This window comes from Myxocyprinus asiaticus, chromosome 29 (assembly GCF_019703515.2).
Source record: "Myxocyprinus asiaticus isolate MX2 ecotype Aquarium Trade chromosome 29, UBuf_Myxa_2, whole genome shotgun sequence".
Classification (NCBI taxonomy): Eukaryota; Metazoa; Chordata; class Actinopteri; order Cypriniformes; family Catostomidae; genus Myxocyprinus; species Myxocyprinus asiaticus.
The window spans coordinates 21809016-21822504 of NC_059372.1; the positions used below are offsets into that span (position 1 = coordinate 21809016).

At 41.9% G+C, this 13489-nt stretch overlaps 1 protein-coding gene across 5 annotated transcripts in view; it reads right to left on the reverse strand.

Moving 5' to 3' along the window:
• Positions 1 to 13489, reverse strand: part of LOC127420078 (SLIT-ROBO Rho GTPase-activating protein 3-like) — a 29677-nt gene that overhangs the window by 13230 nt on the left and 2958 nt on the right. For 3 of the 5 annotated variants that reach the window (XM_051662048.1, XM_051662046.1, XM_051662050.1), the window contains exons 2-15: positions 12155 to 12244; positions 10937 to 11108; positions 10306 to 10468; positions 9687 to 9749; positions 9448 to 9576; positions 8694 to 8822; positions 8384 to 8605; positions 5722 to 5823; positions 5377 to 5562; positions 5106 to 5190; positions 4982 to 5006; positions 4723 to 4819; positions 4569 to 4629; positions 4374 to 4451 (exon numbers count right to left, since the gene is read on the reverse strand). In XM_051662048.1, coding sequence (XP_051518008.1) covers positions 4374 to 4451; positions 4569 to 4629; positions 4723 to 4819; positions 4982 to 5006; positions 5106 to 5190; positions 5377 to 5562; positions 5722 to 5823; positions 8384 to 8605; positions 8694 to 8822; positions 9448 to 9576; positions 9687 to 9749; positions 10306 to 10468; positions 10937 to 11108; positions 12155 to 12221 — 1579 coding nt within the window. In that variant the 5' untranslated portion in view covers positions 12222 to 12244. Of the gene's footprint in view, positions 1 to 4373; positions 4452 to 4568; positions 4630 to 4722; positions 4820 to 4981; positions 5007 to 5105; positions 5191 to 5376; positions 5563 to 5721; positions 5824 to 8383; positions 8606 to 8693; positions 8823 to 9447; positions 9577 to 9686; positions 9750 to 10305; positions 10469 to 10936; positions 11109 to 12154; positions 12248 to 13489 lie in introns of those variants that run through there. The other 2 variants (XM_051662047.1, XM_051662049.1) reach the window with 2 other exon arrangements.

Below are 13489 nucleotides of genomic sequence, written 5' to 3' on the forward strand. Positions count from 1 at the left end.
GACCAACACGTGCTTGCCCTGGATCAACGGCCGAAGCCTCCGCAGGGCGAGCAACACTGCCAGCAACTTGAGGCAGTTGACATGCCAATGCAGTCAAGGCCCTGTCCCAGAGCCCGCAGCTGCATGCCCATTGCACACAGTGCCCCAGCCATGCTCGGAGGCATCTGTCGTAACCACGACGCACCTGGGGTACTTGCACTAAGGGGACTCCTGCCCGCAGGAATGCAAGGCCCGTCCAAGGGCTGAACAGGTAACGGCAGATTGGCGTGATGACCACGCGATGTGTGCCGAGGTGCCATGCCCATCTCGGGACTCGAGTCTGACACCAGTGCTGAAGCGGTCTCATATGCATCAACCTGAGTAGCGTGACCGCCGTCGAGGATGCCATATGCTCCAGGAGCCTCTGAAAATGCTTCAGTGTGACCGCCGTGCTCCGCCTGAACAACTTCAGGCAGTTCAGCACTGACTGCGTGCGCTCGCTCGTGAGGCACACCATCATAGAGACTGAGTCTAACACCAGACGTTGAAGTACGTGTCTTTCAGGTCTACCGCCGCAAACCAATCCTGATGCCGGATGCTCGCTAAAATGCGTTTCCTCATCAGCATCTTGAACCGGAGTCTTTGCAAGGCCCGGTTCAGAACTCGCAGGTCCGAGATTGGCCACAACCCACTGCCTTTCCATGGTACAATGAAGTAGGGGCTGTAGAACCCCTTATTCATCTCGGCAGAAGGGACGCGATCTCCGCAGGCAGGGCAGCGGCATTCTCGCCCTGCACTTGAGGTAAAAGGAACGCTGCTGAACCCGGGCAAGTGCCTGGCAAACTAAATCGCATAGCCGAGTTGGATAGTCCCGATCAGCCTTCGCGATGGGTTGGGGAGAGCAAGCCACAGCCCCAAGCTCCGGGTGAGGGGGACCAAAGAGACAATCGCATTGGACATACCGGCGGGTGGGGCAGAGCCGGAGGCGCTATGTTGAGGGGGCTCGGACTCAAACTCGTGGCCTTGTTGAGTCTGTGGACATCGAAGCACTTACCTGGCTCCGGGGGCCCACCACAGGACTGGTCAGCGACGGGGGAGGAGGGAACCATCCTCGTAATCTGTCACAACCGCCTGGGCGGGTGTATTGAGACGCAGCTGGGCACGCAGGGGCAGGGGGCCCGCCTCCGCAGCGCCGTACCTGACATAAATGTGTGGTGTCCGGTGATCACAATAACGATGGCCATAAACACCAGGTGTGTGACCCAGGAAATGAGGAAACTGCTCCTTTTCTGAATTTGCGGGTACTGCAGCCTTTTGGGCATGTGGCAAATCAAAGAAAAGGCAACAAAGGATTCTCCTCCCGGCCCTCCACCGGGGGATAGAGTGGTCTGCTTACCATCTCTAGGCCTGCAGCAGGTCTCCACATGCCTGGGTCGCCCGTCTCAGGGGTGGCTAGAAGCCTTCCTCAGGTTCTTGGTGGCAGGCCATGAGACGGGGGGCGTCTGCTTCCTGTGGGTGGCTCTATGCCGGGGCCGGACCGCTGGGGGACACCTGTGGTGACGAGCAGACAGGGTGCGGGATCTTGATCCATGCCGGGGCAGGATGTGCTGAATAGCCTCCGTCTGCTTCTTAACCGCTGAGAACTGCTGGGCAAAGTCCTCAATGGTGTTGCCGAATAGGCCGAACTGGGAGACAGGGGTGTCAAGGAACCGTACCTTGTCAGCCTCCCTCATCTCAACCAAGTTGAGCCATAGGTGGTGCTCCTGGACCACCAGGGTGGACATCACCTGCCCGAGAGCCTGTGCCGTGGGAGTCTCGGCCGGTTCCGCCCACAACCGCTTTATCCACCTGGGGAATTGCCGAGTACCCCCTGGCAGCCCCACTGTCGAGGGTAGTGAGAGTGGAGAAGCTCAGAGACCAGGTCCGGGCAGTGAAAGGTGCCCGCCACGACCTCGTGAGCTCCTCATGCACCTCCGGGAAGAAAGGGACCGGGGTGGGGCGCGGCCGTGAGCGGCGCTCCGAGCCCAGGAACCAATCGTCAAGCCGCGAGGGTTCAGGGGGGAGTGGAGGGTTCCACTCCAGCCCGACACTCGCAGCAACCCAGGCAAGCATGGCCGCCAGTTCCATGTCGGCCTGCGACTGGGTGACCGCACCCAAAGGTGGAGCCAAGTCGAGTCCTCGGCATCAGACTGGACCAGCCCGCTCTCCGATGCTGTGATCGAGAGCTCATCCACTTCGCGAGTGCCGAATGAGATCACGAACTCGCCCTGAGACGAGCCAGCGGACTCATCCCAGAACTCGCCGGGGCAAACGAGCGTACTGGGGAATGGGAGGTCTGTGGGGAGTTACCCGGTGGAGCGGCTCCCATTGGGGTCCCCAAATCGCCCCCAGTGCTAACCGACGTGGCCTCAAACCCGTAGGTAGAAGGACCAAGGTGGGGAGCCACTGGGGTGGCTTTCCCTTTAACGAAGGAAAGCCGTGACCGCAAGGTTGCCATGGTCGCGCTCTCGCAGTGAGAACATGACCCGTCCACGAATGCTGTCTCTGCGTGGGAAGCGACCAAGCACATAAGACAGCGATCGTGGCCATCGGAAGCGGAGAGGTAACGACCGCAACCAGGAAATAAACACAGACGGAAAGGCATCTTTAAAAAGATGCTCTCCATCAGTGCCACTCTTTTTGTTGGGAAAATGTACTCTTTTATTAGGAAGAATATACTCTTTTAGCAGCGGAAGTGCCCAGGGGCGTTCTCTGCACACCACCGGTGCAAGAGGGGGAGAAACTGCTGTAATGCGCCATGAATCCAACAGCTTTCGAGGTGAATGGATCAGCGGAGGAATTCAGCTCACCGAAACACAACTGCTCAGCTCCAATGAAAAAATCTGAATGAGTGGTTGCAAGCCAGCTCCTTTTATACCCGTATGTCCGAGGGAGTGGCATGCAAATTCCACTCGCCAATTCCCATTGGCCTTTTCTCAAAGATCAGAGGTGTTTGGGGCTCCCAAGGGCGACCCCTAGTGTCACTACATTGACACAACTTCGAGTGAGTGACAGATAGGGAACTGTTACGTTGTTTTAGTAGCATTTAAACATGATTTAATATATTTAAAAAATTTGTAATTACGATACATCTCCACTTTATACAGAACACCCCCACTATTTTTAGAAGCACCCTCAGTGATTTTGATCTGGAACCGGGCCTGTTGAGAGGGAAGTTAATATGCTCGGTGAACTATATGAGAGTGGAGTGCTGAGATCCTTTCAAAATATGGTTCAACATTTTGGGATTCCCAGATCTCAGTTCTTTGCTCCTTACTATTTTTGGGAGTAGCATACACCCCCCTAGAGTGGAAGATACTCTGGGAGTGGTGATTACTGCTTTTGGAAAAGGCCATGAGGCATCAGTGTATTACTCCCTGCTTATTCAGAGTCTGGGGGACGTTGCTTCAACTTCTCTCAAGAGATTATGGGAGAAAGATTTAAACTTGGTATTGGAGGAGGGAGTGTGGGCTGGGATTCTAAAAAAAATCAAGTCTACATCTAGAGATGCAAGGGTGCGTCTTATGCAATTTAAGATTTTACACTGATTCTATTGGACCCCCTCTAGATTGTATAGGCTTGGTCTGAAAGACACACCCACCTGCTGGCGATGCCAATCAGAAGATGGGGACACAACCCAGGTTTTTTGGTGGTGTGTTAAGATCCAAGAATTTTGGTTGAGGGTTCAGAGTTTTATGTTTGACATATTGGGCACTCAAATTTCATTTTGCCCCAGACTCTGTATTTTATTTGGGGAGGTCATTTATATAGGGGATAAACACATAAAAAATTGGGTCCTAGCCAGTGTTATGATCAGCAGACAGATTGTTCTAAGGGGATGGCAGTCGGCTGGAGCACCCTCATTTCAAGAGTGGTGCTCCGAGATGGGGAGGGTGGCAGCATTCAATGAAATGTCATGTAGAAGGCTGGGAAACATAGATTTATTTGATAGGAGATGGGCAAGATATTTGGCCTTCTTGGAGGGCTCTCGGGGAGGGGTAGTGGAGAGAGAAGTATAGTTTTAAATGTGTGTGATTATTATATATATATATATATATATATATATATATATTTTTTTTTTTTTTTTTTTTTTGTGTATACTCATGTGTGACCACAGTGATGTTTGTTGAGGAACAGAGTGGGGTTGGGGATTGGGAGGTGGAGGGGTAATAGTGGGGGTTAAATGTTGATTCTGTGAATATATGTTTTGCTTTTCTTTGTCAATTTTGTGAATCAATAAAAAGTGTTAATTATTTAAAAAATAAATAAAAAATGTTTTCCCTTTGGTCATGTCTTATCTCACAGAGGGAGAGATATGAGCCTGGAGCCTGCACTGACTGAGCGAATGTTTGTACCTTTCTCAAACACATCCTTCAGCTGATTCACCACCATTTGAGAGCCCGGCACTCTAAACAATCCCTCATGATGTAAACCTTACCAGATGGGAAAGAGGGAATAGGTTAGAAAATCAGTGATTAACACAGAAAGAATGGAAGAAAGAAACATTAGCTACTGACTCAGTGCAGTTCATAGAGTAGACTTTGATTTACCATTGAGGTTGATGAAGCGAATGCAGCTCTCCACCACCGTAGGAATGAGCTGTCCTGATGCCTAATTGGGAAAAAGTAGATGTGAGTCAGAGGCCTTCATCTGAACTCACTTTTGAGTGAATACAGAACACTTCTTGAATCAGAGAGAGTTTACTTGAATGTATGATAGCAGATCCCCATTGAAGAGCCTCTGGCTGATCTGGCCACAGGGCTGACTCTTTCTGTGATGCACAGATCTTTTGGAGCGTGTTCTAATTACATAGAAATGGTAATCAGAGAAATGTTGAGTTATAATCAAACCCTAAACTCCTCTGTACAACTAAAACAGTACAAATTTAAAGGCACGTATCATTTGGTCCAACCATTACCTCTGGTTGTGAATGATACCAATTAAAGGAGCTTTGTTTAATTACCTGGAGTAATCATCAATGCTTTCCACTGATAAGAAAAACAACCAGAAGAACATATGAGATGAAATGATTTCCCTTGTTCATGTGAAACGGTCTTACGGTATTACGGTAAAGGTTATTATTTCACCTTTCTGAATAGCAATTTTAAGCAGGTCATGTTTGGCCTCCAGTTTTGATATTAAAGAGCTGTTAAACAGTTGGTCCCTGACTTTCTGGAATATGAAGTTTTGAATATGAAAAATAGACAATACAGTAAATTAAAGTGCACTATTATAATTATTATTATTATTATCATCATTATTATCAGTGATGGTAGTAGTAGTAGTAGTAGTAGTAGTAGTAATAAAGGTAGTAAAAGTAGTAGTAGTAGTAGTAATATTGTTGTTGCTTTTGATTACCGTAAAGTACAAACTCTCAGTGTCTGGAAGGCTGGCTCGGCGCTTAGGCTGGTTGGTCTTGCTGCTTGATATATCATTGCTTCCCTCCAGAGATGGGCTACTGGGGAAGTCAGAGGTGGATCTAAAGATATCCTCAGCAATTCCATCCAGCAAGGAAAACTGAGCTGACTGAAGTATTTTGCCGGACTGCAATGGATTTTATTCATGCTCATGTTTAGATGAAAAAGAATTACAGTATATTGAATACACAAACTTAAGTATTTAATCATCCAAGGATCAATTATACATTCTGTCATTTGACTTTGACTTTGATTTATTTGTGTTTAATAACAGGGGTTTGTGTACCTCTTCAACCTCTATGGTTACTGATGACAGCCTGGACTGGAGCTGCTGAAATCGAGTCACCAATTCACTTCTCATCTCACACTTGGCAGACACCTCACACACCTGGAACAGGCCAGATATAGACACAGATTTTGACAAACAGCCATTAAGACCACTCCTGAGAACATACACCTTAAGACTAAAATATATACAGTAGGTAACACTTTACAATAAGGTTCTATTTGTTAACATTAGTTAACAACATAGGTTAACATTAACTAACAATAAACAATACTTTTACAGCATTTATTAAACTTGATAATTGTTCATTTCAACATAAAGTAATACATTTTTAAAATAAAAGTTTTTATATTTTATCACTGTAAAACATGGCCAGGATTTTACAAGATTTAACAGTAATTCCTTACAATAAAATACTGTTTTCAATATTTTCCTGTAAAATCAGTGTAGGCTAGGCCATTTTCTGCCACAACACAAAGAACTACTGTGAAAAAAGACATTTGAATATCACAGAGCATTATGGGAAAATGGTGTTTCATTTGTCACCATTACGGTGTTTAGTCTTCCCTTTGGATGGGACCTTATCGTAATTATTTTATAATTAAATTTCTCCCAATTGGTGCAATTGGGTTTAAGAACACAATTTATTGTACTGTAATGTATAGAGAAATTAATCAGTTTAGTGGTCAACTTTATGTCGGACCATGAAGTATACTATGCCATATGATGCATTTGAAAGTAAAGAAATAGTATCACTGTAACCCTAAAACAGGCAACGTGCACCACAAGATACATATTCTTTAGTTTCTTATAGAGGGTATGAGTTTCTCACCCAATCTGGTTATCATTTATCATAGTTGAGTCTGTTTTGAGTATGTAGGTCAGCCTGACCTAAAACCAACATGGTGCTGCGCATCGTGTATGCATTATTTTTCAATAATTCAACGGGCCGGAGTCAATTATTCCACTTATACCACAGTTACGACACCTTAATACATCGTTCAGGGTTTTATCTCAAGACACTTTCTGGTTTTCGTCCCTAAAATGCTCTTGTGAGTGGAACTACTTTCTTCTGCTACGGATTCAGCGTCTTGCTTTGATATAGTCCGAGCCTTCATTGCTAGTTCAAAAATGTCACTTTACAACTAGCAACGGAGGATAGCAAGGCTTGCACTGCTTTACTGGAGTACTTACTGGAGTAATAAGAATAAGTACCTTTTGTGTGTGTGTGTGTGTGTGTTTGTTTTTGAGTGATCGAAAGAGAGAAACTCAGAAGGCTCTTTGAAATAACTGAAAAAATGTGGCGAAGTGAAATGGAACAGTAATGCAGTCAAGACCTGGAACTACTTCATAGCCATGCGTTTACTTGAAAAATAATTGCCCACCTGAGAAAGTCCGTCAACCAATCACAATCAAGCATTCAACAGACCCGTGGTATAAATTTCTATATTTCTATATTTTCTATGAAGTGGCTTTAAACGGTGAAGTGTGTTAATGCAATAAGTCAGATATAGTAAAATAGTTCAAAAATATAGTAAAATAGTTAAAAATATATAGTTCCAAATAAAAAATAATTAAAAATAAAAATAAAAACGTTGTGAGCATGTAATTCTGATTCTGTTCACTCTACCTCCCTTTAAAAAGTCTTATTTTTTTCCCCACTAGATTGCAGCAAGTACTAGGAAAATCTTTTCATCTTCCATCCCAAAATGCAGAAATGAAATATGGGTGGCACTCTAACACATTTTTCAGATAATGCACCACCCCTATTGTTTCATCAAATATCTAGGCCTGTGAGTGGAATTTAATCTAGGTGTCATTAGAAATCTGATATTCTTCCCTTTGCAATGATATGAAACATTTTATCACCAATAGTCGATAACATATTTTTCTGATGATTTGTTTAGCATGCATTTCCTGCTGGACTGCATATTTTATTCTGGACAGCTTAGATATAACACTGGATTATTCACATAAGCAAGCTCACAGACAAGTGATCGGTGCATAAAAGAGACGTTTGTATTTGATGTCTTACAGAAATCATATTTCTTTTGAAAATCTTTCAAACTGTGGTATTAGGGCAACAAAATAAACTGTAGAGAATGAGAGCTTTCATTTGAAACTGTATATGGCTTGTCCATTTAAGTTCTATGTGAAAGACATTTATATTCATATTAATATTTCTACCACATTACCTCTAGTTGGCGCTTTATTTCAACACAGATGTTTTCAGGCCTTATTTTGTTATTTTATATAATATAAATGCAGAAGTGATGGTTATCCATGAAAAGTTCAGATTCTATGCTTTCAAATGTTGCCCTATATGCCTGACTTATGAATCCGGGGACTTTAACGCTTTAAGTGTTAACATATTTTGCGATATAGCTTGACATAGAGTTTAAAGGGGTTAAGTAGGCTCTATGTATGGTTATGGTGCATTAATAAAAAATAATATCATTCTTCTTCGTTCATTTCATGAGAAACTGTGGAAAACATGCATTGATTATTTTTAACTAACTATTTTGTATTATACTTCTTGCATTTCCCAAAACAATCTCCCTTCAATTTCAAAGAAAATACATATATATGTGGAAAATGATCAAAAGGATATAAGATATAAAGTTTTAAATGTATTATACAGACTGATTTTGTCATGCAGTACCTGGTCGCCTTCATAGGGTTGGTACTGAAAGCGGAGGGGCAGGCAAAAGGCAGAGATGTTGGCCTGCATGACAGTGTCTCTGTCCTGGTTCTGGTTCAGTTCTGAGACAGTCTTGTCCAGCTGCTGCAGCCCAGAGCTCAAGTTCTGCTGGGCCAGCTGATGACTGGTCAGGTAAAAACGCAAAACCTTTGATACGGACTGGTGGTAACCCAGATCACTGCACTGAGAGAGCATGCAATAAGACAGCTCATATTAGGCCTGATCAGTGTGGAAACCTATACAGTCTCTTCAAGTTTATTTAGGGACTCACGTCTATGAGAGTGGAGAGATCATGAACACAGTATTTGTTCATGCATGAATTCGCTGCAGCCAGGTTGAGCAGATAGTCATTGCGCGCTTTTGTGCACTTCAGCTGAATTTCTTGAACTTTGCATCGTCTCTGTACACACATTCAGAGCGAGAACGTAACCTGAAAAGTTAGCTCAGTCGCACTTATAAACACAAAAAGTAACTACAATAACCAAACACTACAATTCAGAAAGTGCCAGTCATATGCAGAGCGGGAAGTGGATAAATCTCCACTTTCACTTTTACATTCTTCTTTTGTTTTTAGCGATTCGCATTCTTTGTGCATATCGCCACCTACTGGGCAGGGAGGAAAATTTATAGTAAAAAAGGACTTAAATATTAATCTGTTTCTCACCCACACCTATCATATCACTTCTGAAGATATAGATTTAACCAATTGAGTCTTATTGATTACTTTTATGCTGTCTTTATGTGCTTCAAGAGCTTCAAAGTTCTGGCCACCATTCACTTACATTGTATGGACCTACAGAGCTGAAATATTTTTCTAAAAATCTTTGTTTGTGTTCAGCAGAAGAAAGAAAGTCATACACATGGATGCATGAGGTAAGTAAATTATGAGAGAATTTAAATTTTTAGGTGAGCTATACCTTTTAGCTGGACAGGAGAAAGTATTTTAACATCAAAACACACTTCAGCTTCTAACAATTTAATTCTTAGTAATATGGCAATTTTTGGTATTAAAAAAGGGGGTATACTTTCTCTATGAGTCTTTCCATCTTTTTGGAAGTACTTTGCTTCTGTTTTTCCTCAAGTTTGGCTGCCTCTTTTAGTTTGCCTTCTGCAGAAAGGAACTCAGCATAGTACTGGTAATACGTCTTCAAGGCCTGATTTTCAACAAACATAGGAAGGAGAGTTGTCATGACATTTTACAATCCATTAACCTTAAGTGCAAGCAAACAATCTTTACGATTCTAAAACACTGATGGAAACTCACTGTTTGTAGTTCTGCGGTGACCTTTAAAAGTCCATCCTGTAACTGGGTGCAAATGTCTCTGCTCTGGAAAAATAAAAATATTGATTAGAGGAAAGACAAAAGAGGGAAGGAATATAATTTATTCTTACTGAGCTGCCTTATTGTTTTAGTAAATGCGTATGACTTTAATATAACATGTAAGTGGCAGGTGACTGTGCCAAAGGTGTTAATTTGTATATTTCTGTGCATTGTCTGCAAACAAGTGTGGGTGCAAAGGAAGCTGCATGATGTGGGCAACTGCGATGCTTCAAGTGTTGTAGTAATGTGTGGGTGTTAATGTCTGCAAATTTGGAAGAATGTGAAAATGTGTGTGTGTGTGTGTGTGTGTGTGTGTGTGTGTTTAGGGGTAGAGTTAGGGGATAGAATCTATAGTTCGTAAAGTATAAAAATCAATATGTCTATGGAGAGTACTCATAAGGATAGCCGCACCAACATGTGTGTGTGTGTGTGTGTGTGTGTGTGTGTGTTTAATTAATAAATATAGTAAGAAAATGCTAAAAAAAGTTTTGTTTAAAGGTTAGGGCTATGGTTTGGATTAGCTTTATATAAAGTAACAACAGTCTATGCTGGGTGTGTGTACCCGTTTAGCCAGGCGTTGAGCATGCTCTAAGCAGTGTGAAAGCTGCTGAGGCAGAGTGTTGCTGTAGCTGTCACTCAGCATGCTGTGATCTCGGCTCTCCTGACGTGTTTGTGTCAATAACACCTGCCAGCAGTTAAACACTGACTGATGACTGGGCTCCTTCCTGAGAGTGTGATAGAAAGAGAGAAAGATAGAATAGTTATGAGCTTGCAAGTCTCCAGAAAGCAATAGATACACAGCCAGAGTATGTTTAAGAGTATGTTAGTACCCACAGGTGTAACTATGGTCATGTTTGACAAGTTTGACAAACAGCAAGTGTCCAAATACTGTCTTAATTTTGAACATGAGCTAAATCCATTGTTTAGTAACTTAAAATTTGTTTTGTGAAATGTGTTGCTTGAAAGGTGAGCTTGTGCCATCTTTCTTTCAAAGTAAATGTTACTTGGTTTCATGCTTTGTTAGTATGGCTAATACAACGACATTTGTACATTTTTAAGTTTTGCATACAGTAAGTGTTCAAATACTTTTTGTGGCCACTGTTAATACAAAATGCATACATTAAACCAAAATAATAGATCAAGGTCATGAATTGTCCTTTATGCTTTAAAAGTGCCTCTTTGCATGCCCTCACTTCCTGGTTCTAGAGGAGAATCTCTCAGAGAGTTTATCCAGCGAGCGAGCGTACTCCCCCTCGATCTCGCCTCGTCTGTGCAAGTAATCAATCAGATCCTGCAACAGCTGACTCTTCTGCTCAATCTGACCATCAAATATCCTCAACTGTTCAGCCAGCTGCAACCGCACCTCTAATGGAGAGAGAAAGATATTTCTTTGGTTCCCCTCCATTTGACTGCTCTTAGACAACACTTTTTGTAACTAGATTATAAAGACAAACTTTGAGTAATGGCTTGACAAAGCCTTGCCTGAAAGTAAAAAAAAAAAAAAAAAAAAAAAGCCTTGAAATTTGAAGGTTAGACAGACAGAAAGACAGATAGATAGATACACTCACTGAGAACTTCATTAGTAAGACCTGAACATCTATTTATTCATGCAAATATCTAATCAGCCAATCGTGTGGTAGCATTGCAGTGCATACAATTATGCAGATACGGGTCAGTAGCTTCAGTTATTGTTCACATCAACCATCAGAATGGGGAAAAATGTGATCTCAGTGATTTTTGACTGTGGCATGATTGTTGGTGCCAGATGGGCTGGTTTGACTATTTCTGTTACTGCTGATCTCCTGGGATTCTCACGCACAACAGTTTCTAGAGTTTACTCAGAATGGTGCCAAAAATTAAAAACATCAAGTAAGTGGCAGTTCTGCGGATGGAAACGTCTTGTTGATGAGAGAGGTCAACGGAGAATGGACTGGTTCGAGCTGACAGAAGGGCTACAGTAACTCAGATAATCACTCTGTATAATTGTAGTGAGTAGAATAGCATCTCAGAATGCACAACACGTCGAACATTGAGGTTGATGGGCTACAACAGCAGAAGACCACGTCGGGCACTTTATTAGGACCATAGTGTTACTAATAAAGTGCTCAGTGAGTATAGATCGATAGATATATTCATAGATAGATACATTTGGGCTGCGGACCATTAAAAACCTTAACCTAAGCTTAAGTTTAAGACATGGTCCACCATGAAGAGACAAAGAAAAATTTAATTTTGGTAATAGATTTCTGTCTGACATCTGTCTGGTAATAGTGGAAGTGCCAGTGTAAGCATGCAAAACAGAATTACAGCAGATCAGCAGATTTAATTTCTTTAGGAAAGAGTCAAAACTGGGTTCCACTTTCCCTTCCACAGAAAGCCTCTAGAGTATGCATTGCTCAGTCATCTGTTACCTTTGATTTGTATGTCATAGTCTGCCGTTCCCACTCTGTCCCTCCACAGTTTGACGTGGGAAGACATTGTAGCCTCAACTGGGTGAAAATCTGCTAAGAACAGATGCCATGTAGAAGTACGTAGATATAAAAGTGTTTACTTAATAATAATTTAAAAAAAGATTAGAGCTTTCATTGGCAAATAATATTTTTCATTTTTGGAGCTGTCAATCCTATGCAACAACCCTTAGAAATAAATAATATGTGCTTTGACTTAATGTGGACACAAAATACGTTGTTTGTAATTTCATTTCATTGGTTCATTTCTTTGGCTTTCTAATACAAAAGTTAGTTTTCTTGAGTTATCCACCTGTAAATTCATAAGTTCATCTGGAGTATGGACAATCTTAACTGTTGTCTAATTGTCAGTAATAATAATGCAACTTAGAATAAAAGACACGTTTACATGTACAATACCATACTTTGATCAGGGACAATCAACCATTGTGTACAATTAGTATCTAAAGAAGTGTTGAGAATATTCATTCATTCATTCGTAATAAGACTGTGAAGATTATTAGCAATCCAGGTCTTTTTACAATATCTTTTATCATTTATTCTGATTGAAAATAACTAGAACATTTTTAAATTGTTAACTGGATTGTCCAGAGTTATTTCAACACTAGGCTTTCTGTTACAACTGAATGAACAGTGAAGTTTTTACATTGTCAAATCAACACTACATTAGAAATGTGATAGAGACTTAGTGAGCTTGTGTGAGAAGTGAAAGCATTTAAATTGGCATGTTCAAATCCCATCTAGTGAGGATGTCATGAAATGTCAGACTGAAAGGTTGCAGTTAAATTGCAGAAAATCTGTGTTAAAAGTCTAAAACAGGTCAAAATGACCTGCAACAGCACGGAAGGTACATTCACATTGCAGAAGACAATGCAGTCATTGGGGTTCTCCACTGTACAGTAGAGTATCCTCATGTAACATGTGACAGCACAGTAGTCAACTTCTGCCATGACCTACAGCACAGTGTGTGTACAGTGCACTGTTCACTTTTATTGAACAAACCTAAAATCTAGTCTAGGGTGTTAAAAAAGGAAAGGTAGCAAACTTCCTGTTAAGAGCAGTCCAGAGCAAATCAGACAGCAGCAATACACTCTTACCATGACTCATTACAACTGGCCACTCCCCCTCTCTGACTCTCTCTCTTTCCTTCAATCACTCTTCACAGAAACAACTTCCCCATTTACAGTATATCTCATGAAAATTCACCAGACAATGTTCAAAAATAATATTGTTTAAATCTTGCAAATATTGAAATACATAGTTTTACATACATACATA